The sequence below is a fragment of the Cucurbita moschata genome, unplaced genomic scaffold (assembly GCF_002738365.1).
Source record: "Cucurbita moschata cultivar Rifu unplaced genomic scaffold, Cmos_1.0 Cmo_Scf00049, whole genome shotgun sequence".
Classification (NCBI taxonomy): Eukaryota; Viridiplantae; Streptophyta; class Magnoliopsida; order Cucurbitales; family Cucurbitaceae; genus Cucurbita; species Cucurbita moschata.
The window spans coordinates 648282-675050 of NW_019268565.1; the positions used below are offsets into that span (position 1 = coordinate 648282).

General features: G+C 36.5%; 3 protein-coding genes across 6 annotated transcripts in view; 1 reads left to right on the forward strand and 2 right to left on the reverse strand.

Moving 5' to 3' along the window:
* The window catches only part of LOC111435476 (NADPH-dependent thioredoxin reductase 3), a 10437-nt gene extending 2345 nt beyond the window's left edge, over positions 1-8092 (reverse strand). For both annotated transcript variants that reach the window (XR_002709078.1, XM_023072856.1), the window contains exons 1-8: positions 7851-8092; positions 4896-5097; positions 4664-4769; positions 4084-4349; positions 2082-2361; positions 1245-1352; positions 860-946; positions 623-727 (exon numbers count right to left, since the gene is read on the reverse strand). Coding sequence is in view for 1 of the 2 variants with exons in the window: in XM_023072856.1 (XP_022928624.1) it covers positions 623-727; positions 860-946; positions 1245-1352; positions 2082-2361; positions 4084-4349; positions 4664-4769; positions 4896-5097; positions 7851-8064 (1368 nt within the window). In the remaining variant the exon portion in view is untranslated. The remainder of the gene's footprint in view (positions 1-622; positions 728-859; positions 947-1244; positions 1353-2081; positions 2362-4083; positions 4350-4663; positions 4770-4895; positions 5098-7850) is intronic.
* LOC111435475 (ABC transporter A family member 1) overlaps positions 7221-26769 on the reverse strand; it is a 75226-nt gene continuing 55677 nt past the window's right edge. For 2 of the 3 annotated variants that reach the window (XM_023072854.1, XM_023072855.1), the window contains exons 30-40: positions 26120-26398; positions 22780-22915; positions 21367-21446; positions 21166-21273; positions 20938-21088; positions 19642-19778; positions 19478-19552; positions 19110-19413; positions 18568-18701; positions 17776-17837; positions 17414-17669 (exon numbers count right to left, since the gene is read on the reverse strand). In XM_023072854.1, coding sequence (XP_022928622.1) covers positions 17588-17669; positions 17776-17837; positions 18568-18701; positions 19110-19413; positions 19478-19552; positions 19642-19778; positions 20938-21088; positions 21166-21273; positions 21367-21446; positions 22780-22915; positions 26120-26398 — 1548 coding nt within the window. In that variant the 3' untranslated portion in view covers positions 17414-17587. Of the gene's footprint in view, positions 7232-17413; positions 17670-17775; positions 17838-18567; positions 18702-19109; positions 19414-19477; positions 19553-19641; positions 19779-20937; positions 21089-21165; positions 21274-21366; positions 21447-22779; positions 22916-26119; positions 26399-26769 lie in introns of those variants that run through there. The other variant, XR_002709077.1, reaches the window with a different exon arrangement.
* LOC111435477 (heat stress transcription factor B-3) lies at positions 14350-16297 on the forward strand. Its single transcript, XM_023072857.1, has 2 exons — positions 14350-14767; positions 15625-16297. The coding sequence occupies exons 1-2, from the start codon at positions 14486-14488 to the stop codon at positions 16060-16062; spliced, it is 720 nt and encodes a 239-aa protein (XP_022928625.1). The 5' UTR covers positions 14350-14485; the 3' UTR covers positions 16063-16297.

The window sequence follows — 26769 nt, forward strand, 5'->3', positions numbered from 1 at the left end:
AAAAAAAAAAAAAAAAAAAAAATACTAAGAAATATTAAAGAAAAACCAACCAAAATTATCCTATCACAATCATTGTCCATTTTTCAAAATTTTAAAACCACGCTAACCAACATTGCCGTGACACTGCTCAATGAAGAAGATTTATAAACCAAGTTTCTTCAACTTTATGGGAAGATTTTTACCTACAACCACAAGCTTCTCATATGTAATCTCAAAATTTTTAATATAACTTCGTGGAAACAAACTAAGCTTAGCATTCTTAGAAAGCAAGATCAACAATGTCTCTCTCTCTCTCTCTCTCTCTCTCTCTCTCTCTCTCTCTTATCTGAAATCTAAATGTACTCAGGTTCCCTTACGCCCACCATTACCAATCTCATGTAACAATCGCATGATCCTACAACATTTAGCAGTAAACGATTATCGATTATCTTAAGAACGTGAAATGGTGAAATTATGTAGATGATCATATCCATGACAACCGGAAAATTTATGTATTTGGATTGGATCCTAAAACACAAAAATGAACAAATTACACATATTCTGTAACAGTCACTGAAATAATAATGCAAGCTGAATGGATTGATCCTACAGTCAAGCCAATGAACAACTTAACATTTTCTACCTTGCTGAGAATTGGCTTCAGAGTCCTACATGGGCCACACGTTGGTGACGTATATAGTACACATATAAGCCTGGGGCTTTCATGGTAGAGTTTCCGAAGAGCATACTGTGGAACAGAAATGTAGAAGATATTAAAAAAAAAAAATTTGTTAATGACAAATAACATTTTGAAAGCCTCAACTGTAGAAGATAAAATGATATATCACAAAATTTGAAACATAATGAGAACAATACATACCTGGCCTTTATGCTTTGTAAGTGTGATATCAAAACCTTCTTGAACATCCCGGTCTGTCGGTTCCTTCTTAACCTCTTCAGTTTGGGGCTGCAAAAGCAAATACATAAAGGATTACTTTAGGGTCAATACACTACTTGTGGTAAACCTGCAGCACAAAATGAGTTGCTCAATATACACAAAAACAAGAACAGGACTTTGTCACATGTTAAGTCACTCAAAGCTCAACAAACAAATATTATGGTTGAAAATGCCAAAAAAAACCGAGGTTCGACTTTAAATCAAAAAAAAAAAAAAAAATCCTAAGTCTCTTCAACACAACTCAGTAATTCTTACTCCAAAAGAGAAAAAATCAGTCAACCAACCAACTTCAATAGGGTTTCAATACCTGGTGGAACTCAATAAGAAGATTCTCGCTCACAAGATAGCGCTCAACTGATAAAGCAGCAATGCATCCAGATCCAGCAGCTGTAATAGCTTGCCTCCATTCATGATCCTGAAAAATTACATAGAAACAAAATCAAAAGATGATACAAATAATGTCAATCTCATTTCTCCAAGAAAAGAAGATTGATAGAAATTAGATAATGAATTTGACTAGAGAACAGTTTTTGTGCCTCTATGTCACATCATGATCACACCATGTGGACATGGTCAATTTGCCGACATAGTTCCTTGATTTAGTTGATTTTCAAACATCAGAAGTGGATGCACACCCTAATACATTAAAATGGAAAGATCCTAAAACTAATATTTTCCGAGAGCATGAAAATCTACTACCTGGAGAAGTTACGAGTTACCCTGGAAACATAAGAAAAGTGGCACATTCATTCTCCTAAAAGACTATGTCATAAGCCATATTGCTTTAATTGCAGAAATGATGAATTAATCAGATATAGAATGACAAGTCTCACATAGTTTATGAAAGCAAGAGTTATATGTGGATCTCAAAACTGAAAAGAATTAATTCTATTTTATGAAAAGGTTAAATTAATTATCAACCTTTCTTGTTTCCTTTCATTTTTCAATGAATATTCAAAATAAATTGAACTTTTACTTTGATTATCATGCTTGGTAGGCTACATCTGTTTGGACTGAAATAAACATGAAAATACCCATATAATGTGCCTCGGGAGACAATTCTGATGCAAACAAGAGTCTTAAAGAACCTGCACTGGTATGAGCAATAGCAACAATCAAGAATACACTTTCAGAAGGAAAATACCTGCACATCTCCAGCGGCAAATACACCTTCGACAGAAGTTTTCGCAGTACCATCTTGCACTAACACATACCCAGAGCTATCAAGCTCAACCTGGCCTTTCAATAACTGGCTGTTTGGTGAATGACCTATTCCATAAAATAAACCCTTTGCCTCAAGCACTGATTCTTCCCCAGAATCAACTTTTCGAACTAAAATGCCAGACATTTGCCCTTTTGTATTGCTAACAATGTCCACAGCTTCCGTGTTAAAGTGCAAGGTAACATTTGGACAGTTGAACACTCTGAAACATTCGTGATAATCAACCTGTTAAACAAACATTCAGGGAGTTGAAAACTCACATACAAATTGTTTATTAGTAAACCTAGAGACAGTTGGGAGTCAGTACAAAAGGCTGTAGAGCCAGGTACAAGGCGAGACTATTACGAGCATAATTTATATAGAACAATGAGCCTAGAAAAGCAGGAAATTACTGTTATACAACTGTGAAGAGGAATGAAAAATTACGTTTTAAAGACACTCTAAAATTTATCCAGCCTACCGAGTTTTCAAGTCTTTCACTATTCTCAAAAGGCTCTACACTAGGTTGGTAAATTGAAGTTTTGATTTCCTTCTTCTCGCATATCCAATCACTTAATAGGCCGTACTGTAGGATTTCCCATAACTCAAAAAGTCACCTATTCTAATGCACATGATAGATTGTTTCAATATCGCCAAATGAACATAAAGAAGAAATAAAAGAAAAGAATACAAACTAGTTCTGCAACTAACAAACACGTCATTGTCTACTTTATTCCATTATGGAAATCCAAATGTCCTAAGAGGATTAATATTCTAATATGGATTATAATAGTTGTTTGAATTCCTCGGAAGTATTACAACTGAAGATCCATTCAATTCTACTCACCTACTCTCCGTGCCTTGCCTTCCTTCTAGACCTTATCTTTTGTGGGTCAATGCTTCTATAGCTGTTATCCCCAAACTTCGATGGGAGCAGAATCTGAGGATTTTTTAAAATAAGGAAAGATGGCATGTTTTGAGACGGCCAAGCTTAAAATATCCCGTTGTTGTTCTCTATCCAACCATTTTCAAGCATTTTCTCTTCAAGATATTTGCTTCAATTGGGAAGTTTTCATTTTTACTTGATCATTCTGTTTTGTATTGGGTTACATTATTTATTACCTCTTTTTTAATTCTTTTTTTTTTGCTATTTCTCCTTTGTAGAGCTTGTATTTAGAATTAATGAAAAGTTTTGTTTCCTTTCCTTTCAAAAAAAAAAAATGATGTCGTCCTCCAAATAGGAATAACCTTGCTTTTGAATTTTGATTAAACTAAAAGTACAGACAATAGACAATTTTGCATCTAATAGATCATTGAGCTCTAAAACTACCTAATAGGTCCTTCCTTTTAATTTTGTGTTTAACAAGTTCGTGTCATATTAAATTTTTAAAAAATTAACCAATCTATTAGTTAGACATTGAAGTTTTGTCCGGACCTTAAATTTTAAATTTTGTGCCTAATATATCCATGAATTTAAGAAAATTTGAAATTTTAAAATAGGTCAAGGGTTAATAAGACACAAAAAGTTCAAAAAGCTATTAAATTTTTTAAAAATTTTAGAGACTAAATAAACACATTTTGAGAGTTGAAAAACTAAACTTGTAATTCATACCTAAATTTTTAAGACAACAAATATTTATTAAAAGGATATAACACGACACAGGCCATAGAAGTTGGAAAGCCAATTTGGATAGTTTAAACTTTAAAGTCAGCAGTCACTACAATTCACCAGCATAAAGTAGATAGCAGGAAACCCCATAATAGTTTCCAAACGAAAGGTTTCTCTTCCCAGAAACACGTTATTATATTCCTATTTAAAAAAACAGACACACAGCAAAGGTCGAAAGATAAGACATTCTTACCCTAAAAGTACATGGTATTTACAAGATATATAACCAACTACTACAAAATAAAATGATTCATTGCCAAAATATTGAATGCATACCTATCTTGCATTGCTTTAGAAGCCCTGAGTTGATCCTTGCGCACAAGTAAATGAACATGACGAGCATATTTAGTCAGGTACAAGGCTTCCTCTGTTGCTGTATCACCTCCTCCAACAACAGCAAGTACTTGCCCTTTAAACAAGGGTGATGCTCCATCACAAATTGCGCAAGCACTAATTCCCCTACTCCAAAATTCATCTTCACGAGGTAACCTAAGTCGTCTTGCTGTCGCTCCCGTTGCATATATTATACTATGGCACTTAACCTGGAACGTTTGAGGAGGAAAAGCCAAAGAAGAAAATCAGGAAGAAAAGAAGCAACGTGTATTTTTTAAACACCAACACGGATTAACTGAATTGCTTATAGGCATAAACATGAAATAATTAATGAAATGCATCAAAACAGGGAAAAGGCTGAAGTTCAAATTATTCTTTGATTCTTAGGTAACAAAACAAAAATGTTCGGGAAAAGTACTAGCACAGTATGAACTGATGATTCTACATAAACATAAAAACTCTTGAAGAGGAAGTCAAGAATCCAGAGTTTATTCATACATTTCGATAGAAAATAATCCATTACCTTGCGTTCACTACTTTGTACAGTAAATGGTCTATTCTTCAAATCAATAGACTCCACATCTTCCTGAAATAATTCAGCTCCCCATCGCTCAGCTTGCTTCCGCATCCTGTCCAATATAATACCAAGATTATAACCAATAAAATCTCTTCCCATAGATCCGTACTAAATGTCTCTTCCATTGTGTAGAAAGCAAGAAGAACCAAAGAATTTCCCATACTTCATATTACTTTACCTATCCATCAGATCTGGACCAGTAATTCCATCAGGAAACCCAGGAAAATTCTCCACTTCTGTAGTAGTCATTAACTGTCCTCCGGGAACACCACCTGCTTGGAAACCCTCAAACACTACAGGTTTTAAATTTGCCCGAGCTGCATATATGGCTGCAGTATGTCCAGCAGGACCAGAACCTATGATTACCAGATTCTCAACTCCTGTTATAAAGAACACATGATCATTCTCATTATCTTATGGCAAATACACATCAAAATTGCAACTTCTTACACATATAAATGTAAATAAATAAAAACTAATTCCTAGCATTTCCACATATTAGAAACCAATTTTTTTTTTTTTCTTTCCATGAAGGTAACTATATCATGCAAAACGATAGAAGAAAACCTTGCAAAGTAGAACAATGTCAACCAAAAAAGTATATAGAATTGCAACATCATATGTGGTCATTAAGTTTATATGTCAACCAAATAAATTACAACCACAATGTCTACATTACAACTATGAAGAGGAAAGCTAAATGAAATGTTGGGATGAGTGAAATAACCTTGACATCTGTGAGTATCAAAGTTAGCTTGTGTGCACCTCGACTAGAAACGTTGGGATAAATAAAATAAATGAGAACAATTATTTCTAGAACAACTGCGCTTGGAAAGAACTTATCCAACTACATTACTTACATCAGCCTAGATATTGTCCAAGGAACAAGAGGACTTATTGATCATGAGGTGCAAAGGGAGAAATGCCTATTATCAGTTCAAAATCATGTAAAGAATCACGTTTCTACTTTTATTTATTTTTTTTATAAGAAACCAAGCTTTCATTGAGATTGATGAAAAAATATACAATGGCATACAAAAAACAAGCCCAAGAAAACAAACACCCTCATGCCCAATTTCAAAAAGGAGTCCTAGTCCAAAAGAACAAGGCTAAGCTGATAATTACAAAAATATTTATTTAAAAATACTCATAAAAAAGGAATTAATCCTAATCAAATCCAAAAAAAAAAAATCCACCCCACAAAAAATTCTAAAGTTCCTCTCAAACCAAACACCCCACAACATGGCAAAAAAGCAAGGCTGCAAAAGAATCCTTTCTCTGTAATGGAAAGAAGGGTTGAAGAGCACCTCCTCAAACATCAAACAACACTTGATATTACGGAGATGTTAAATAAGGAAAGGAAGTATAACAGGATTCCACTCAACACCAACTGAATTAAGGCCAATCTTCCCTTTTGGTAGAAAAAAACCTTTTTTCCACAACAACCTTTACTGAATTTTCTCCACCACCAAAATCCAAAAACACATAGATCTTAGATTATCACCGAGATAAAGACCGATAAGCAACAGAAAACTGACTAACTTCGCACCCACCAAAGAGGCCCAATAGCTTAACTTTGCAGGCTCACACTTACTTCAAGAATGGTGTTTTTCCAACGATTTATTCTTAAACCCAATATAGGTTGAAAGAAAAACAAAAATTCATTAAGATTCCTAAAGGAGTTCTCCTTTTCATAATAGAAAAAGAGAGTGTCGTCAGCAAATTGATGACGCAACAACTGAACTCCATCATAACCGACCAGAAAGCCCTCCACCACACCTTTCTCCACACCAGCATACACTAATCTGCTAAGAACGTCCAACACCAGATGAAACAGAAAGGGCGAAATAAGATCACCTTGTCTAAGACTCTCTGCAAATATTTTCCCCCTTGGTTTTCCACTGACCAATATGGTGACGTTAGCTGACCAAACACAATTCTAACTCCATGCTCTTCATTTAAACCAAAAACTTTTTTCGCACAAAACTCTATCCGGGAAGCCCCAGCCCACGTGTTTCTCAAAATCTACATTCATAATCGCCCCTTCTTTCTTCCTCACTCTATAATCCTCAATGGCTTCACTTGCAATCAAAACTTATTCTACAATTTGCCTACCCACAGTAAAAGCTCTTTGGCCGTTCAAATTAGTACTTGGGAGCACTTTCCTGAGTCTCTCTCTATAGTATTCGACTTCCAAAGCTTTTCTTTTTTTGGGATCAGACAAACATAAATCTCATTCATAGCAGTGTCTATAATTCATCCCTGGTTAAACTCACTGCAAACATTTCATAAGTCCTCCCTCACATTCAAAGTTATCTTGATAAAACGCCATAGTGAAATGATCCGGCCCTTGTGAGTTATTATTATCAAGGATCCCACTTAAGAAAGAAAACATGCTTAATGATTATATTTCCGAACATTAGAAAACTAGAAAAAGTAAGAAAAATCGTAGTCACATGGAAAATGGAGACCATGGATTTCACATCAGAAAAATTAAACATCAAAATTAAAGTACTAAAAAACTTTACAAGATTTAAAATGTCGAGGTCTCAATTTTATAAAAATTTCGTTAGAAATATCAATAAAATGTTGATGTCAATGGATATTTCTTGAAAATTTTGTGAAAACAAAAAAATGAAAAAAAACTTTTTAAATTCATAAATTAACAATTTACACTTGATGAATTAAAATTCTCATTGTTTCAACGTCATATTCTGAGTACTAGGACAAGCTGTAACTCGATTCTCATCAAAATGACAGAAAATGAAGACGAGATATTCAGATCACAAACTTTACTGCAGCGGACTTTACAAAAACGCACAACCTCCAAAAGATAAAAGTTCAAAGACTACGCTAATAAAAACATGCGCATTGATTATATATCCAAAACGCAAGAAAAATCGTAGGATTTCACATAGGAAACATCAACATCAAAATCAAGTTCCAATCTCGAATTTCCTCAAAACAACGAAAAGTCTAGAGAAGCCGCACAAACCTTCAGCTGGACCCCTAAACACAGCCACACATCCAATTCAACAGATGAAAACACAGTTACACACTTAAAAACACGGCATAAATACATACATTAACAGAGATGGAGATAGAGACAGAGAGGAGCAAAAATGGAGGGGACCTGGAGAGGTGGAGATGTCATCGGAAGAGGCGCGAGGGCGAAGAAGAGGACGAGAAGGAGGAGAGCGGAAGGAGGAGCGGCGACGAGAGGAAGGAGAGCGGAGGAGGATGAGGCGATGAGGAGGCGGAGGAAGAGCATTGGAGAGGGCGGCCATGGCGGAGATGTGGTGGGAGGAAACGGAGGGGCCGATTCCTATCTGGAGAGAAGCAGCCATCTGAGTTTGAGACCATACAAAAGGAAGCACTCGGAGTTAAAAACGATACAGATTACAGACACCTTTCTTGGGGATTGTGACACACGCGCTCTATGTTTTATCCGGAACTCGCTTCCGTTATGCTTATATTGGATTTCAGATTCTCCACGTGGACTTCAATAAAATGGGACTATTAGACCAAATAATAATAATAATAATAATAATAATAATAAAGAAGTAAGGACTGTCCACGCCATGAACCGCCACTAGCTCTTTCAGTATATTTTATCTTCCCTTGCTTCCTAAGAAAATTCTCGGGAGGTCACCGTACATAGAATTATTTTCAAGCAGCTTGCTAGTCATCGGGAGGTCACCTAACATAAAACTATTTTCAAGTCGCTGGTAAGTTCTCGAGAGGTCACCCACCATAGAATTATGTTCAAACAGCTTATAAGTGCTCGAGAGGTCACCCAACTAGAATTATTTTCAAGCAGCTTGTAAATCCTCAAAAAGTTACCTGACATAGAATTATTTTAAGCAGCTTAGTAAGAGTGAACACTATCCCACCGCTCAACATAAAATTCTTTTAGCATACATTGTCTTCACTTACATACCTTCTAAGAAAATTCTCAGGAAATCCATTGTTCCAAACAATTTGTAAGAGCGAGAACTATCCCACCGATCAACACTGAGCCTTTCAGTATGCTTTATTCTCACTCACATGTTTCTTTAGAAAATTCTCAATAGGTCACCAAACGTGAAATTGTTTCAAGCAAAGTGTCACAATTATACTATAAAGAGAGTAGGTTGTGACCTTCACGTCGAGACAAGCAAAGCAGCAACCCTCAAGAGGCGCTAATTCAAAGACCAATATAGAAAAATGTCATGATGCGACCGAGGGAGACGGTGCATCATTCAACACACCAAATTTTGAATTGAGTTGGGTTCATTATTTAATAAGGGTTATTCAGGTTGAAAAAGCTTACAACCCCAACAATTAAGTTGGGTCTAAAAAATGTCATAACTCGACCCGACCCAACTTACAAACCCTAAATTTTGAGTTTAAAATTCCGTTTTTTTTTTCTTTTAATAAATGAGATTTTATATACATTCAGCACCCTCATTATCAACCACTTAATTAAACTATAAAAACTAAATTATGATATCAAACCAAAATATGAAATAAATTGAAGTTAATTTCAAATTATAAATTAAATAAATTTCTAATTTAACTTATTATTATTTTTTTGTAATTAAATAAAATATTTAATTAATTAATTTTTTCATAAGGGCAAAATGGGTAAAGAATTATGTAAGGTGGGGAAAGGGTTCAGCGGCCAAACCAAATTGAAATCCGATTTATTTTAGTCAAAATTGCACCATTTTTTTTTTCACCTTTTCACATTAGCGCGTGTGTTACACGCTTGTCCAAATGCATTTAATTTACAAATTTAATCAATAGTCCCTACCAAAGTTAGAATTTAATTATTGTAATTTTAAATGTTAAAATTCCATTCTTATATTTCCATAAAAGTTCATAAATAATCATTATAGCGGGTTAAGATCGTCATTTTATCAAATTATAGGGACTAAATTTCAATTTTTTTTTTTTAAGAAATTCTCTTCCGTCATATTTATCATATTCTTCCAGTTAATAGATCAACATACCTTAAACAACAAATATCTCATAAAAATATTATTTAAAATCTATAATCGATAAACTAAATATTAATATACAATAATTATTTTAATTTATCAAATACAATTATATATATATATATATATATATTCTCTTTAATGTTTAATATATTAAATAGTAATTTAGACGATATTCACTTGATTTAAATATCTAATATATTAAATATTAATGTACAATAATTATTTTAATTCGTCAAATACAATTTTATATATATATATTCTCTTTAATGTTTAATATATTAAATAGTAATTTAAACGGTTGAAATTAAACTACTTTATCCACTTGATTTAAATATCTAATATATTAAATATTAATTTAATTTAAAATTTTTCTTTTAAAGGCTTATGACTTTCCTACTATAAATTCAGTAGCTCCAATGATACAAAATTAATTAATTAATTAATTTTCATTAAGTATAACTAACTCTACTATAAACTTAGAGGACAGTCTTAGGAGAGGAAGGCAAGTTATGTTCAGTGATGTAATCAAGTTAATTCTTAACGAGTTGTTCGTAAATACATCTGGATCAAAAGTTTATTTTACTCTTGTAATTACATAGTATACCTTTTGTGTCAATGATTTATTTATGATCCAACCATAAACTACGTCTTTCTCGAGCTAGTGAGTGGGTGAGAACCCATTTTTTAAGTCTTGAAATCGTTACTAACTAATCTTCTACAGGAGCGAACTGCATCTCGTAAAATTATGTTTTCAGCTTCCTATTTGGTAAGTCCCTAAAATAATAGGCGTATTGAATCGGCTACAAAAGTCATTCTCACCTAGGAAAATTAAAAGATAAGTCCTTACCGGCAGAAGTTCATAACTGAGTTACTTATGATTATCGTGTGAAATATTAGTCTTTTTGATTAACGAATTTATAAGGAGAGATTAAATACTTCGTGATCAAGACATATAAATTCACTGTATAGTATACTCTCACTCATATGTCTCTACATGAACGATTTCGATCAAATCATTTATAAGAATTATAAATTGAATCCGTATCAATAGTGTTACCAACATAAAGCATCCAACCTCATGTATCCACTGTGCACCTTGTACGTTGTTGCTTGAAGATTATACTAATAAGATTAAAATTTTAAATGGATAACATTAAATTATACATAAAATTATTATTCAAAATTAAATAATTAATTACGAGACTTTAGAACATAAATCTCAACAAGATGACAATAAATTATTAGAGAATAGGAAAGCGATTTGGACCCAGACGGCAACGATGCAACTCTTCCAAGGACCAATCCTCTCGGTGTAGGGCTCTAATCGTTAAACTAAGCGAGAGGAAAGGTTGAGTCGAGGCATTTAAATAGAAACGATGAAGAAAATCACTCAAAATCTGTATGAAAGATCGACATGACATGATTTAGGGTGATTTTCTTTTAAAAAAAACGTTTCAACTATAACAAATTTAACATTTTTATATTATTTATATAAGACAGTTGAACTACTACTTATACAGATCGAATTTCTTATTAGATTATGATAATTAACGATAGATCAAACTCTTGTAAATGATATGAGCTAAGGCTCTTCAAATGGATAGAAGCTGGTCGAGAATGGTACCAAAATTTACGTACAATTCTATGATTCAAGTCGAGAAGGCTACAAGTTATTCTCCCCGAACAATTACCTATCTCATTTGCATCATCGAACAAATTCTTGGATGACAAGCTTACGAGCAAATGATGATCGAATTTTAAAATGATGTGACGTTTATGAAATAGAGTATAAAAAATTTTGTCCAACATTATAAGATAAGTTATTTTGAGGAGAGAGAGAGAGAAAGGGAAAGAGAAGTCAAAATTTAGAACTAATTGAAATGAAATTAGGTGAAGAAATTGTGTTGTTGTAATCAATGAAAGTGAAGTATCAAACTCTCCCAACTAAAAAAAATAGAGGAGAAGAAAATAGCTTCAAAATTATGATTTATGAGAGAGAAAATTAATCACGCATCTCGGACGAGCAAAACCCGTCGATCGACTTGGCGTTGTATTTGTTAGGATCGCACCACAACACATATACTCGATCTAGATGAACACAAAGAACAGGATACACAAATATTTTCAAAATTTGCCGTGATATATATATATATATATATATATATATATATATATATAGTTTTACCAGATATATAACCGTTGAGTAAGGTATAAATAAGCAGCACACCCACATGTTCCGTTGTTTATGCATGCTGACTTTTCTCTTATATACGACACCAACATATGCACCTTGGTACGTCTATGGGCAAATCAAGGTTAGTAGAGGATCATTGAGCGCCATGTTGAATGTCTCTACCGTTTCCTTCTCTCTCGTTTTTGGTCGTGTGTCAACCATATGTAAAGTGGTACCCGAGTAAATGAGGGGTACATGAATGAACTGAGACCATATCTGAATGAGAGTGATTCTAATAATAGAATAACAAAGAGAGATTTAAAAGAATTGAAAATTACTGCATGTACCAAAATGTGCACTTTCATGTCTGATGACTCAATCATAGGAATTTCAAAATTAAAGCGTGGTTCGCTGGGAGAAATTCTATGTTGGGTGACCTCTAGTAAATTTTTCTAAGAATTATACGAGTGAGGATAAAATATGCTAAAAGTACTCGTGTTGATTATTGCACGGAATGCAGGAGAATATTGGAGCTATCAAGTGCTGAATCCTAAACCATATTGAATTGAATCACGACATGACATAAACCATATTGAATTCACCGATACTAAGCTTCCAACTTTAGTTTTAAAAGGCATAATAATTAATGCTATTAGTTAAATCACGACATGACATAAACCATATTTAATTGAACGAGTAGCAACAGAACTTCTAATCTTTTGGTTGAAATTATATGCATTAATTCGTTGAGCTTTACTCAGATTATCATTTAAATAACAATTATTAAGCTCAACAATATGTGAGAGAGGAAGCGTTCAAACTTCTAATGTCTTAGTCGAGAGTAGAGATTTCCATTTTACCGCTCTGGATGGGGAGGAGAATGAGAGAGGAAGTGAAATATTTTTTTCCGGTTAGATAAATGGGTCTAGGGACGGGATTATATTCCCGGTCCTATTCTGCCCAATTCTCCACCTACTCTAACATAGGCAACATTTCTACTTTTTGACTATATTAAAAAATAAATTAATTAGTTTTGGTAATATTTAAATTATATTATAATTTAAATTTTTAAAAATTATTTTGGTAGAACATATTTTATATTGTATTATATATATAATTCCAAGATAATTATATATATATATATATTTTTTTTTAAGAGTAATAAATTGATAAAAATGATGTATTTTGCAGATAATGGAAATATCTCTGATTGAGAATATATATTTTAACCAATTAAATTATATCACTTACATTAACATTTAAATAATTTTTTTTGTTACTGAGCGAAAAAACCGCTCAATTCCAAAACCGACCTAGAACGCAAGCAAAAACACGCCGGTTTCGCAAAATTTGGCTTCCAACCATTTCGTTGGGGCATTTCCCACCCGAATGCCAAGAAATAATTTTTTTGCTACCGAGCGAAAAAATCGCTCTGTTTCAAAACCGACCTAGAATGCAAGCAAAAATACGCCGGTTTCGCCAAATTTGGCTCCCAACCATTTCGTTGGGGCATTTCCCACTCGAATGCCAAGAAATAATTTTTTTGCTACCGAGCGAAAAAATGGCTCTGTTTCAAAACCGCCCTAGAACGCAAGCGAAAACGCGTCGGTTTCGAAAAATTCAGCTCCCAACCATCTCGTTGGGACATTCCTCACTTCAATGCCAAGAAATAATTTTTTGTTACCGAGCGAAAAAATCGCTCCGTTTCAAAACTGTCCTAGAACGCAAGCGAAAACGCGCCGGGTTCGCAAAATTCAGCTCCCAACCATTTCGTTGGGGCATTCCCCACCCCAATGCCAAGAAATAATTTTTTGCTACCGAGCGAAAAAACCACTCCGTTTCAAACCGCCCTAGAACGCAAGTGAAAACACGCTGGTTCGCAAAGCTCTCAACTATCTCGTTCGGGCATTCCCCACGTCAATGCCAAGAAATAATTTTTTTGCTGCCATCGAAAAATCGCCCTAAAATGCAAGTGAAAACGCGCCGGTTTCACAAAATTCAGTTCCCAACCATCTCGTTGGGGCACTTCCCACCCTAATGCCAAGAAATAATTTTTTCGCTTCTGAGCGAGAAAACCGCTCCATTTTCAGAATGATTTTGTTTGAACCGGAACCAAAAATTTTAAAACAAAATCAAAACATTCTAGAAATCATAAATCAAACAAATTAAACAAATATGATTTATCGTCAAAATTCAAACATTAAAACTATAGTTTAACCTTAAAAAAAAACAAAAAAATGTTTTGTTTCTCAAAACCTCTCACTCACTCCATTGACCAAAAGATGGTTAGTCAAACCACACCACATTACAAGAAAACCATACTCTTTTACCCAACAACCAAAATTCAATCTTTTTCAAACATCATTAAATTTATTCAAATTTTATTTACTTAATTATTTTTTAAATAAATTAATTTACAGGATCACCCAACAATCTCTGACTATAAACATAGAAATGGTCCATTTTTTAGAGAGAGAAAGAGAGAAATTCTTCATTTTTTCATTTTTTAAAAAAAAACCCATTAATTCTCTTCTCCTAAAGTCCATAAAAATCCAATCTTTCATTCATTTCTTCATCTCTTTGCGTTGAATTTTGGTGTTTTGAGTGTTCATGGAGGCCGGAGTGAGCAATAATAACGGTGATCAGAAGGGGTTGCGGTTGCCGTCGCCGCCGCGGACGGTGGAGAGTATGATGAAAAAGTCAACGCCGCCGCCGTTTCTGGTGAAGACTTATACGGTGGTGGAGGATCCGGCGACCGACAAGGTGATATCGTGGAACAGCGAGGGGACGGCGTTTGTGGTTTGGCAGACGGCGGAGTTCGCAAAGGATGTTTTGCCGAAGCTCTTTAAACACTGCAATTTCTCAAGCTTTGTTCGCCAGCTTAATACTTACGTACGTATTCTTTTTATTTTATTTTCTTTATCTTTTTTATTTTAAACCCTATTAAATTTTTTTTTTCCTTTAATTTTCGGGTTGAATTACAAACACGTGAGCGGAAATTTGAATAGACAAAACCCGAACGACAACAAAGGAAGAACGATCATCTTAGATTAAGAAAAATTGTAGAAAATATTTTCTCGAGAAGTTTAATTTCTGATCCTTTTAATCGTGTTTAATGATTAATGAGTTAAAACATTAAAAGCTTCTAATAAATTTATAAATTTTAAATAAAATTTTGTTCGAGCAATTTTTAAGGTTGTCATAGAACAGATATCCTAACTACTTAACTATGTTATTATTAAAAATCCCGAGTGGTTATAATTTTATAAATTTATTTAAATTTTGATACTTTAAAAAATAATAAAATTGAATAAATAATATTTTCTTTTAAATATTAAGAAAGAAAACAAAAATAATGCAAAAACTCAAGTCAACCAAAAAAAAATTTAATTTTCCATTTTTATTAAATACTTTACAAACCTAAACCCATTTTCCAAAATTTTATTTTATTTTATTTTTATTTTTTACCAACCCATTATTATTTTTTAAATAAAAAAGTAGGGTCCTTACCTGCCACGTGTCATTTAATTGCAAATGATTGACTTGGTCAAAGCCAATATGAATTAATTATTCTTATATGTAACTTTAATTATATTTATTTATTTATTGTAAAATTACCATCAATAATATGAACTTAACCCATCTTAGAAGAAAAGATTAAGGATAAAATCGTAAATTTAGGGTTTAAGGTTTATAAGTCGATGATAAGCTGATCGATCCTTCTCTCAAAGTTTAAATTTTTATTGAAGGGGTTTCGAAAGGTGACGACAACAAGGTGGGAGTTTTGCAACGACAAATTTCGAAAGGGTGAAAAGGAAAAGCTTTGTGAAATACGAAGACGAAAGGCATGGACGAACAAGCAACAACACGAGGTACAACACGAGGTCGATGAAGATCAGAGATCTTCGTCTTCAAACTCATCGTCGTCACAATACAATACGCTAATGGATGAGAACAAGAGGTTGAAGAAGGAAAATGGGGCCTTAAGCTCAGAGCTTGCAAGCATGAAAGGGAAGTGCAGAGAGCTTCTTGATTTGGTGGCTAAGTATGGGAATGGTTCAAGGAAAGAAGATGAAGATGAGAGGCCAAAGCTGTTTGGTGTGAGGTTGGAAGTTGAAGGAGAGAGGAGGAGGAAGACAAAAAGGGCTGAAGAGACAGCTTTTTTGCCTTCTCAATCATGCAAATAGAATTATTAAGCTATTTATGAAGAACATAGAAGCATAATGTGTAAAAAAAAGATGAATTTATAGAAGATTAATAAGGGCTGAGTCGCTAACGTGTAAAAAGATGGGCACAAGCTCGATCTTTCGATCCATATGATCGATGTAAGTTGACATTATTTCTAAAACGGTTGGTTTGATCTCGTGATTGTAATAGCCAAGTAGATATTGTTCTTTTCGGGCTTTCTCTTTCGGGGTTCCCTTTAGGGTCTTTAAAACGTGAATGCTAGGGAGAGGTTTTCGCTCCCTTATAAAGAATGCTTCGTTCCCCTTTTCAACCTGTGGGATCTCACAATCCACCCCCTTTCGAGGTCCAGCGTCCTTGCTGATACATCGCTCAGTGCCTAGGTCTGATACCCTTTATAATAGCCCAAACCCACTGCTAATAGATATTATCTGCTTTGGCCCGTTATGTATCGTTGTTAGCCTCACGGTTTTAAAATGCGTATGTTAGAGAGAGGTTTTCACGTCCTTATAAAGGATGCTTCGTTCCCCTCTTCAACCGAAGTGGGATCTCGCAATCCACCCCCTTTCGAGGCCTAGTGTCCTTGCTGACACATCACTTTGGTGCCTAGTTCTGATATCCTTTGTAATAGATTAGCCCACTGCTAACAAATATTGTTCGCTTTGGCCCGTTATGTATCACTATCAATCTCACGGTTTTAAAACGCGTCTGCTAGGGAGAAGTTTCCACACCTTTAAAAAAAATGTTTCGTTCCCTCTTCAACTAAAGTGGGATCTCGCAATCCACCTCCTTTTGAGCCCAGTGTCTTCACTGACACATCACTCCGGTGCCTCGCTCTAATATCCTTTGTAATAGCCCAACCCACCGCTAACAAATATTGTCCGCTTTAGCCCATTATGTATCACCGTCAGCCTCACGATTTTAAAACGCGTCTACTAGGGAAAAGTTTCCACACCTTTATAAAGAATGCATCATTTCTCTCTCCAACCGATGTGAGATCACACAATTTACCCCCTTTTAGGGTCCCGCGTCCTCGCTGTCACATTGCTCGATGCTTAGCTTTGATACCATTTGTAATAGCCCAAACCCACCAGTAACAGATATTATCTGCTTTAGTCCCTTATGTATCGTCGTCAACTTTACGATTTTAAAACGCATCTGGTAGGGAGAGGTTTCCACCCCTAATAAAGAATGTTTTGTTACCCTTTCCAACCGAACACACTGATGCTCTCTTTTAGATAGGGAATCCCAGCCCTCAAAGTTTTTAAGAGTAATTGGTAATGATCTAACAATGGCTTTGAGTGCAGACTAGAGCCGCAGGAAACCACAGAACGAAAATCATAAGAACCAATAAGCAATAAAGAACCTCGTGGATTTCTGCATTAAAATAAGCATTTGTCATTCATGAAACATCCAAAGCATCTCAAATAACATTGTTATATTAACTCAGTTGCAGCAAACTACAGTTTCTTGAATGAGAAAGGATATGCACATCACGTAAGTTCGAAATGTCACCTATACTTTTGATTAAGGGTTCGATGCAAAATGGTTAAATATTGTTTCTAACGTCGATTGGCTGAGACTGTATTCGGCAATTCCGAGTCGTTTTCTGGAGGAAAGAAAACATCATAACAAGAATATAGATCAGATAGATGAACGAGTGAAGCGATTTGGAACGTTATAGGTGGAATAATGAAGTAATGAATAATCTTTACCTGTTTCTCTCTATGTGTCCAAAAGCATCAGCGAGCAAGAGACCATCCTCCCCATAAGGCAACTGCATTCGAGAAACGAACTTAGAACGAACGCATATCAGTCTTCCAGAAAACGACATGCATTACCATGAACAAAACAATCGTTGCATGCTGGTTAATGTTAGAAATCACGGACCTCCACAATGGTATGATATTGTCCACTTTGAGTATAAGCTCTCATTCAATGGAGATGTATTCCTTACTTATAAATCCATGATCGTTTCCTAAATTAGCCAATGTGGGACTCCCTCCTAACCATCCTCAATAATCCTTCCCTTGAACAAAGTACACTATAGAACCTCCCCTAAGAACTATGGAGCCTCGAACAACCTTCCCTTAATCGAGGCTCGACTCCTTCTTTGGAGTCCCCGAACAAAGTACGCCTTTTGTTCTATACTTTAGTCACTTTTGACTACATCTTCGAGACTCACAACTTCTTTGTTCGACATTTGAGAATTCTATTGATATGTCTCTAATACCACGTTAGGAATCACGACTCTCCACAATGGTACGATATTGTCCACTTTGAGTATAATCTCTCATGACTTTGCTTCAACCGTTAACGTTATCGATTCAGACTAGTGGTTGGGCAAAAGCTCAATATTCAATCGCCAAAATGTTGATTGAGCGAAAACGTGAAACACAAAAAAGGAATACGAGAATATGCAAACGCCCATCTTTTGAGGGAGCCTTCTATTTTGCTTATACTAAATCCTATGCCTCTTTGCTTCAGAAAGTCACTATTGATCATACCTGATATTTCATACTTAAGCCGTTGCAGCCATGAAATGTTGCACCGGGAAATGAAGAGAGAATAAATGAATTAATCTCTGAGAACTTTTCTGTCGCTAACCACCACTCAGAAAATATAGGTAACGGTATGCTGCCTACAAAATCCATAGAGAAAGATAGACATAAGATAATTAGGTAACATAAATAAGTAATGTAATAGACATAAGATAATTTGGGGCCAGCGTCCTCGCTGGTGCACCGCTTGGTGTCCACCCCCTTTGGGGCTCAACCTTCTCGCTAGCACACTGTTCGGTGTCTGGCTTTGATACCCTTTGTAACAGCCAAAGCCCACCGTTAGCCGACATTGTCCTTTTTGGACTTTCCTTTTCGGGTTTCCCCTCAGGGTTTCTAAAGCACGTCTGCTAGGGAGAGGTCTCCACACCCTCATAAAGAATGCTTCGTTCCCCTCTCCAACTGACGTGGGATCTCACATGATACTTCGATGAAAATAAAATGAATTTCAGGGAGAGAATAAGAAGAATACAAACAAAGATTCTACATACCGTCTCGAAACAATTGCTCTGTCAACTCTTCACCACAAACTCCAGGAGCAGTAGACGGTGAGGACACAAGTGTTCTTACCCTTTCTTCATTTCCAAGCCAACGTCCAATTATGGTTAACATTTGCCTAGACAAACTAATCTCTGTCACTGATTGATTTTCAGGCGTAATGGGTATAATAGCTTCTATACAAACTTCAATGTCACTCAATAAGCTTCTTCGGTGCGAGGGAAACTCGAAAACCCCCTCACGAATATGTTGGCAAAAGTTATGCAAGTCCTCCGAGTCGATTTCATGAGGTTTGACCTGTAGAAATAGGATTGAAATCAAACTATCGATTACATCGAAGAATTAGTATGCCATAAAGTACCTCGAGCTCAAGATGATTCCCGAATCGTGTTTTTAAATGCTGGGGGCTTCCTATGCAACGTAGCCGCCCTCCAACCTTCAAATCGAAATAAGCAAAAGTTCACATAAGGCATAGGTTGAAACCAATAAATGATTCAGCTTGTATGAAGAAAATCTTTTATATACCATTATCCCGATGCGAGTGCACAGTGCTTGCGCTTCGTTCATGCTGTGTGTGGTGAGGATAACTGCTGTCTTTCCACGTCGGGTAGATATCCGGGATATAACGTCCCACATGAATCGCTTGGCAATAGGATCCATCCCTACAAATGACAGTAAGTGATTTCTGATGATTACATATAAAGTACTAGGAGAACCATTCTATTTCATTTGCTTAAAAAAATTTCATTACTTTTCGATCTCAGAAGTCCAGCACATGTTAAGCATGAAACTACTCAAATTTTCAAGTGCCCCTCCCTTATAGTTCACCGGTTAGGAGTCATCTGATGTATATTACCTCCAGATTCAACAAAAAAATAAATATTTTCATCTCTTTGTAACGGCCCAAACCCACCGTCAACAGATATTGTCCTCTTTGGGCTTTTCCTTTCGGGCTTCCCCTCAAGGTTTTTAAAACGCGTTTGCTAGGGAGAGGTTTCCACACCCTTATAAAGAATGTTTCGTTCTCCTCCCCAACCGATGTGAGATCTCACAATCCACCCCCCTTCAGGGCCCAGTGTCCTCGCTGGTACTCGTTCCCTTCTCCAATCAATGTGGGACCTTCAATCCACCCCCCTTCGGAGCCCAGCGTCCTTGTTAGCACACTGCCTCGTGCCACCCCTTAGGGACTCGGCCTCCTCGCTGGCACATTGCCCGATATCTAGCTCTAATACCATTTGTAACGGCACAAACCCACCGCTAACAGATATTGTCCTCTTTGGACTTTTCCTTTCGGGCTTCCCCTCAAGGTTTTTAAAACGCGTTTACTAGGGAGAGGTTTCTACACCCTTATAAAGAATGTTTCGTTCTCCTCCCCAACCGATGTGAGATCTCACAATCCATCCCCCTTCAGGGCCCAGTGTCCTCGCTGGTACTCGTTCCCTTCTCCAATCAATGTGGGACCTTCAATCCACCCCCCTTCGGAGCCCAGCGTCCTTGCTAGCACACTGCCTCGTGCCACCCCCTTAGGGACTCAGCCTCCTCGCTGGCACATCGCCCGATGTATAGCTCTAATACCATTTGTAACACCCCAAGCCCACCACTAGCAGATATTGTCCTCTTTGGGCTTCCCCTTGGGGCATCCCCTCAAGATTTTTAAAACGCGTCTGCTAGGGAGAAGTTTTCACACCCTTATAAAGAATGTTTCGTTCTCCTTTCAAGCCGACGTGAGATCTCACAAATATCCAAACTCGTGACCTCAATATTTAGTGCATGGAAGAAATATCTAATGATGTTATCAACAGTTAAAAAAAAAAAAAGTACCTGTGGATGGTTCATCAAGAATAACAACAGGAGGTTCACCAATCATTGCAATTGCTACGGAGAGTTTACGTTTGTTTCCTCCACTGAGTGAATATGATGGTTTATTGGCATGCTTCATCAAGTCAAAGTCCACCAATTTTTCCATTACGACCTACCCAGATGGTTATACAATCTCAAAGTTAGATGATTTAGCAAAAACTCAACTAAAAATTGAACTATAATACGTACATCATCTATCTTCAACTCTGGAACACCTTTAATTCGTGCATAAAGTTCTAGATGTTCCTTAGCAGTAAGGAACTCTAATAGCGCATCGAACTGTGGGCAATATCCAATCTGATTTTGGATGGAACAATGAAGTTTCAGGTGTAATATATATGACAACAGAACAGTTCAAAATACATGAGAAAAACAAAATCTTTAACATACATGGCAACGAGCAGCCTTCGGATCGGTTCTTATATCTTTCCCGAAAATAAAAGCAGATCCCTCACTGGGAGATTCTTCTCCTGGAGAACATTAAGCTTGTTAGTGATCCAGTTCTTTAAACAATGAAGTTACATTTGATATTAAAAGACTTTGCACCACGATTATTGATGACTAAAAGAGGGAAAACTACATACAATAACCAATTTAACAAGCTACAAATTTTTTTTATAAAACAATAACTAAAGTTATAAGCATTTAGATAAAGTTTGGACTTTGTAATGGCCCAAGCCCACCCCTAGCTGATATTGTCCTCTTTGGACTTTTCCCTTCGAGCTTTCCCTCAAGGTTTTTAAAACGGGTCTGCTAGGGCGAGGTTTCCATACCCTTGTAAAGAATGCTTCGTTTTCCTCCCTAACCGGCGTGGGATCTCACAATCCACCCCTCCCTTCGAGGCCCAGCATCCTTGTTGGCACCCCGCCTCGTGTCCACCCCTCCTTCGGGGTTCAGTCTTTTCGTTGGCACAACGCCCAGAACCTGGCTTTGATACCATTTGTAATGGCTCAAGCCCATCGATAGTAGATATTGTCTTCTTTGGGCTTTCTTTCGGGCTTCCCCTAAAGGTTTTTAAAACGCGTCTACTAGGGGGAGGCTTCCACACCCTTATAAAGAATGCTTTGTTCTCCTCTCAAATCGATGAGGGATCTCACAATCCACCCCCCTTCGGGGCCAACATCCTTGGTGGCACACCGCCTTGTGTCCACCCCTCTTCAGGGTTCAGTCTTCTTGCTGGCACATTGCTCAAAACCAGACCTGATACCATTTGTAACGGCCTAAGCCCACCGCTAGCAGATATTGTCCTCTTTGGGCTTTCCCTTTTGGGCTTCCCTTCAAGGTTTTTAAAACGCGTCTGCTAGGGAGAGGTTTCCACACCCTTATAAAGAATGCTTTGTTCTCCTCCCCAATCGATGTGGGACCCCCCACAATCCACCTCTTCGGGGCCCAGCATCCTTGCTGGCACACCGCCTTGTGTCCACCCCCCTTCAGGGTTCAGTCTTCTCACTGGCACATCGCCCGAAACTTGGCTCTGATACCATTTGTGACGGCCCAAGCCCACCGCTAGCAGATATTGTCCTCTTTCGGTTTTCCCTTCCGGGCTTCTCCTCAAGGTTTTTAAAACTCGTTTGCTAGGGAGAGGTTTCCACACCCTTATAAAGAATGCTTCGTTCTCCTCCCCAACCGATGTGGGATCTCATAGATTTATTGATCAATGGGAGCTTCATCATAGTTTCATAAGTTATTGCTTTATGCTAAAGTTATCTAAATGAAAATGTATCATATAAAATTATTAGATGTATAAGAGCTCTCATCAAGATTGTTACTGTAACATAAAAAAAAAAGGAAGAATCGTTATACCAGTAAGCATTGATAGAGTTGTTGTCTTCCCAGCACCATTTGTTCCTAAAAACCCAAAGCATTCTCCCTCTTGAACTGAAAAAGTTAAAGAATCCACTGCAACTTTCTTGTGGAGATAATTTTCTCCAGGATATACCTGTAAATGGTTTTTGAAAATTGCTGAACTTTCTATAAGCTTTTAATGCACAAAAATGATCAACATAAATACAATTACAATTTACTAGTCACAAACCTAAAAAGGAAAGAAAAAACAATTAATTCGCCATGATTTTAAAAGGAAAAAGAAAAAAAGCTATCCTAATACAAACTTAAAAAGGCTTAAAAGATTACAAAAGTTAAGCTAGAGATAATTTCCTAAATTTGATAATTACAAAACTACCCTAACTTTGCAAAATAATTTACAACACTCCTCGAGATGAGTTGTATTATTATACAATCCCAACTTTCTAGCACTTTTCTTGACAGCGGACTTTGCGATTGTGCTGCATTCCCTCCCAACACCAAGTGAGTTAAGCCAATTTGTATTCGTGTCGCCTATGGTAGAGCAACGTATGCTAGAGCCTATGGTAGAGCAACATATGCTAGAGCCTCTGACCCAGTTTGAGAAGAAAGTTTTAGAAAATGGGGGCAGGGAGATTTTTGAAAGCGACTTTGAAAGTAAGAATGAGAGAAGATTTTAAATGCAACATTATATAACTATAAGCAAAAGCCAACACAACGGTAGCATATATCTTTCCGGGAAGGGAGAATTTGACAACTAGTCACATCCCCCTATAGTACATTTTGAGGCAATTTAGGTCTGGTAAGTGATTTCGCCGAACAGTCATGCAAAATCAAGAGAAGAAGTTGACAACTAGTTACACCCTCCTATAGTACATTTTGGGGCGATTCAGATTTGACAAGCCTAGACATGATTTTGCAATAAAGATTTCGACATGACATGAACATGCAGCCATGGGCAACACGTCCTGGACGAGCATGACCGTGACACTTGGTAGGCACATAGTTGAGTTGAGCTAGTTCATCATTTACTTTTTCTTAGATAAAATGTTGATCTATTTCAATATGTTTTGTCCTATAACGAAGAACAAGATTGTTTGAAACACTCAAGGCAGCTTGATTATCACACATTATTTGTATGAGAGACGAACAATCGTTTCCTAATTCATACAGGACTCGCTTGATTCATATGCCTTCACACACGCCAAGGGCAAGTGCCTGAATTCACCTTCTGGCACTATTTCTTGCAACCACGACTACTTTTTGCTTCTCCATGTCAAAAGTTCACCCTACATGAAGGAGTAGTAACCCAAAATACATCTTCAATCTGTAACATCTGTAACATCATCTGCTCAATCTTGCATCAGAGTATACCTTAATGTTTTTCTTGTCAATTTCTCAAAAAAGTCATTTACCACGGGCGGTGTTTAAATTTATAAGGATTCGATATACAACTTCCATATGTTCTTCATTGGGATTATGCATAAACTGAATAACCATGATGACAACGAATCCAATATCTGGACGAGTACATTGGTATCTCCCCCTATCCATAGGTGTACTCTCATTGTTGAATCCAAGTTTCTTTAGCGGGTCTATAAGAGAATCTGTTGGATTGCATCCTATCATGTTAGTTTCTTTGAGAAGATCGAAAAAAATACTTCCTTTAGGATATAATTATACCCTTAGTTAACTAAGAAACTTCCATACCCAAAAAATATTTGAGGTTTCTTAGATTCTTGACCTAAACTTCTTGAGCCAAGTGCTTATTCACATTTGTAATTCTAATTCATTTTCAGAAATAAAGATATCATCAACATATACTATTCAGAAAGCAAGTAAATTTTCAGACTTTTTTATGATGTCAAAGTATGTTTGACTAACAATGTGAATACTCGAGTGTAACGGCCCAAGCCTACCGCTAGCAGATATTGTCCTCTTTGGGCTTTCCCTTTCGGGCTTCCTCTTAAGACTTTAAAACGCGTCTGCTAGGGAGAGGTTTCCACACCCTTATAAAGGGTGTTTCGTTCTCCTTCCCAACTGATGTGGGACATCACAATGGGAGGAGAATAAAACACCCTTTATAAGGGTGTGGAAACCTTCTCCTAACAGACGCGTTTTAAAGCCTTGAGGGAAAGTCCAAAAGGGAAAGCCCAAAAGGGAAAGCCTAAAGAGGAAAATATCTGCTAGTGGTGGGCTTGGGCCGTTACAAATGGTATCAGAGCCAGACACCGAACGATGTACCATCCTTCTTGTAGTTCCCCAAAGGGGGTAGACATGAGGCGGTGTGCCAATAAGGACCCGAAGGGGGGTGAATTTGTTGGTGGTCCCACATCGATTGGAGAAAAAGAACAAGTGACAACGAGGACGCTGGGCCCCGAGGGGGGGGGGGTGGATTGTGATGTCCCACATTGGTTGGGGAGGAAAACAAAACACCCTTTATAAGGGTGTGGGAACCTTCTCCTAGCAGACGCGTTTTAAAGCCTTGAGGGGAAGCCCAAAAGAGAGAGCTCAAAGAGGACAATATCTACTAGCGGTGGGCTTGGGTCGCTACATCAAGGCTGACAACAAAGGTTGCACATCTATCAAACAAAGCATGAGGAGATTGCTAAGTCCAAAGAGGAATTTCTTCCATTTGCAACCCCCTTTGTTGAATCAAATTCCTCTTTACATCTAGAAGGAATATCCATGTATACTTCTTCCAAATCACCATTCAAAAAAGCATTTTTAATATCTAAATCTCGAAGGCCCCAGTCAAGATCAGTTGTTGGAGACAAGATAACTCTTATGGCGTTGAGTTTAATAATTGGTGCAAATGTTTCGTGATAGTAAACCGAAAATACGCTATCGTAATACAAACTTAACTACAAAACGACCTTGGCTTGAAAATAATTTATATCAGTTTTAAATGGCTAACATACCCAATAATGTTCAACTCTCAATGCCATAAAAACTATATATATATATATATATATATATAAAGATTCTGTGTGGTCGACAGAAAACGCGAGAATTCCGGTGAGGTCCTATGACATACTCCAACAAAGTCATTCTCTTTTCAATGAATATTGATAACTACTTGTTGAGTGTTGTGCAAATTTTTGAGTCCACAAGTGTTGTTGAGTATTGTGCAAACTTAAATAATGATATAAAGTTAAATTTATTGTAACCCATCAACTTAATACAATTTAAATTTGATACGTAATATTTAATCCTTCATCAACTAAATCAAGAAGAACACAACCTTGCAGTTTCGAACAAAAAAGCGAGGATCAAAACGTATAAATATTCTTACAACAAAAATTTCATCATAATTAATTGAGTTGAAAAGTGAAAATACCTTCCGAAGATTACTCAAGTAGATAATGGCTTTGTCGATAGAACCCGATAGGACCCTATTTCTTTCGGCTGTCACATCTACATCGATATCAAAGTCAGGAATAACATACCCCGAGGAAGGCGCAAGAAGAGGTTCAACACAGGGGGACGAAGTTTCAGTTCTAAGATTTGTGAGATTGTTCCTCCAACGCTTCATCCACCATTCCTTGACTGATAATACAGTCAATTTATGAAGTGGCAGCAGTTCGAGGCCGAGAGTTAAGAGAAAGTAACACACAGACTGTTGGAAGGAAAAAAAGAAATCAAATAAAAATCAAATAAGAACAAATCTATTGCATATATAAGATTTAGTTGTTCTAAATTAATCACTAAGAAAACAATTAATATCATACTTGATCGATTATCACCACGACGACTCGTCAAAATGTCGACCAGCCAAAAGTAAATGCAATAGAGTTGTGACCTAAATCTTACTTCTTGATACTCAAACGGCCTGGCATTCGATAATTTATTTAAAGATACTTATTGACTATCTTTATCAATTTTCCATCTGTTGGGAAATAAAATTATCTTCAATTTAGTCACTTGGAAGAACTTCCAAATTATCAGGTCTAATTGCAAGGACAGTTCAATAAATTGTCACAGAAACCC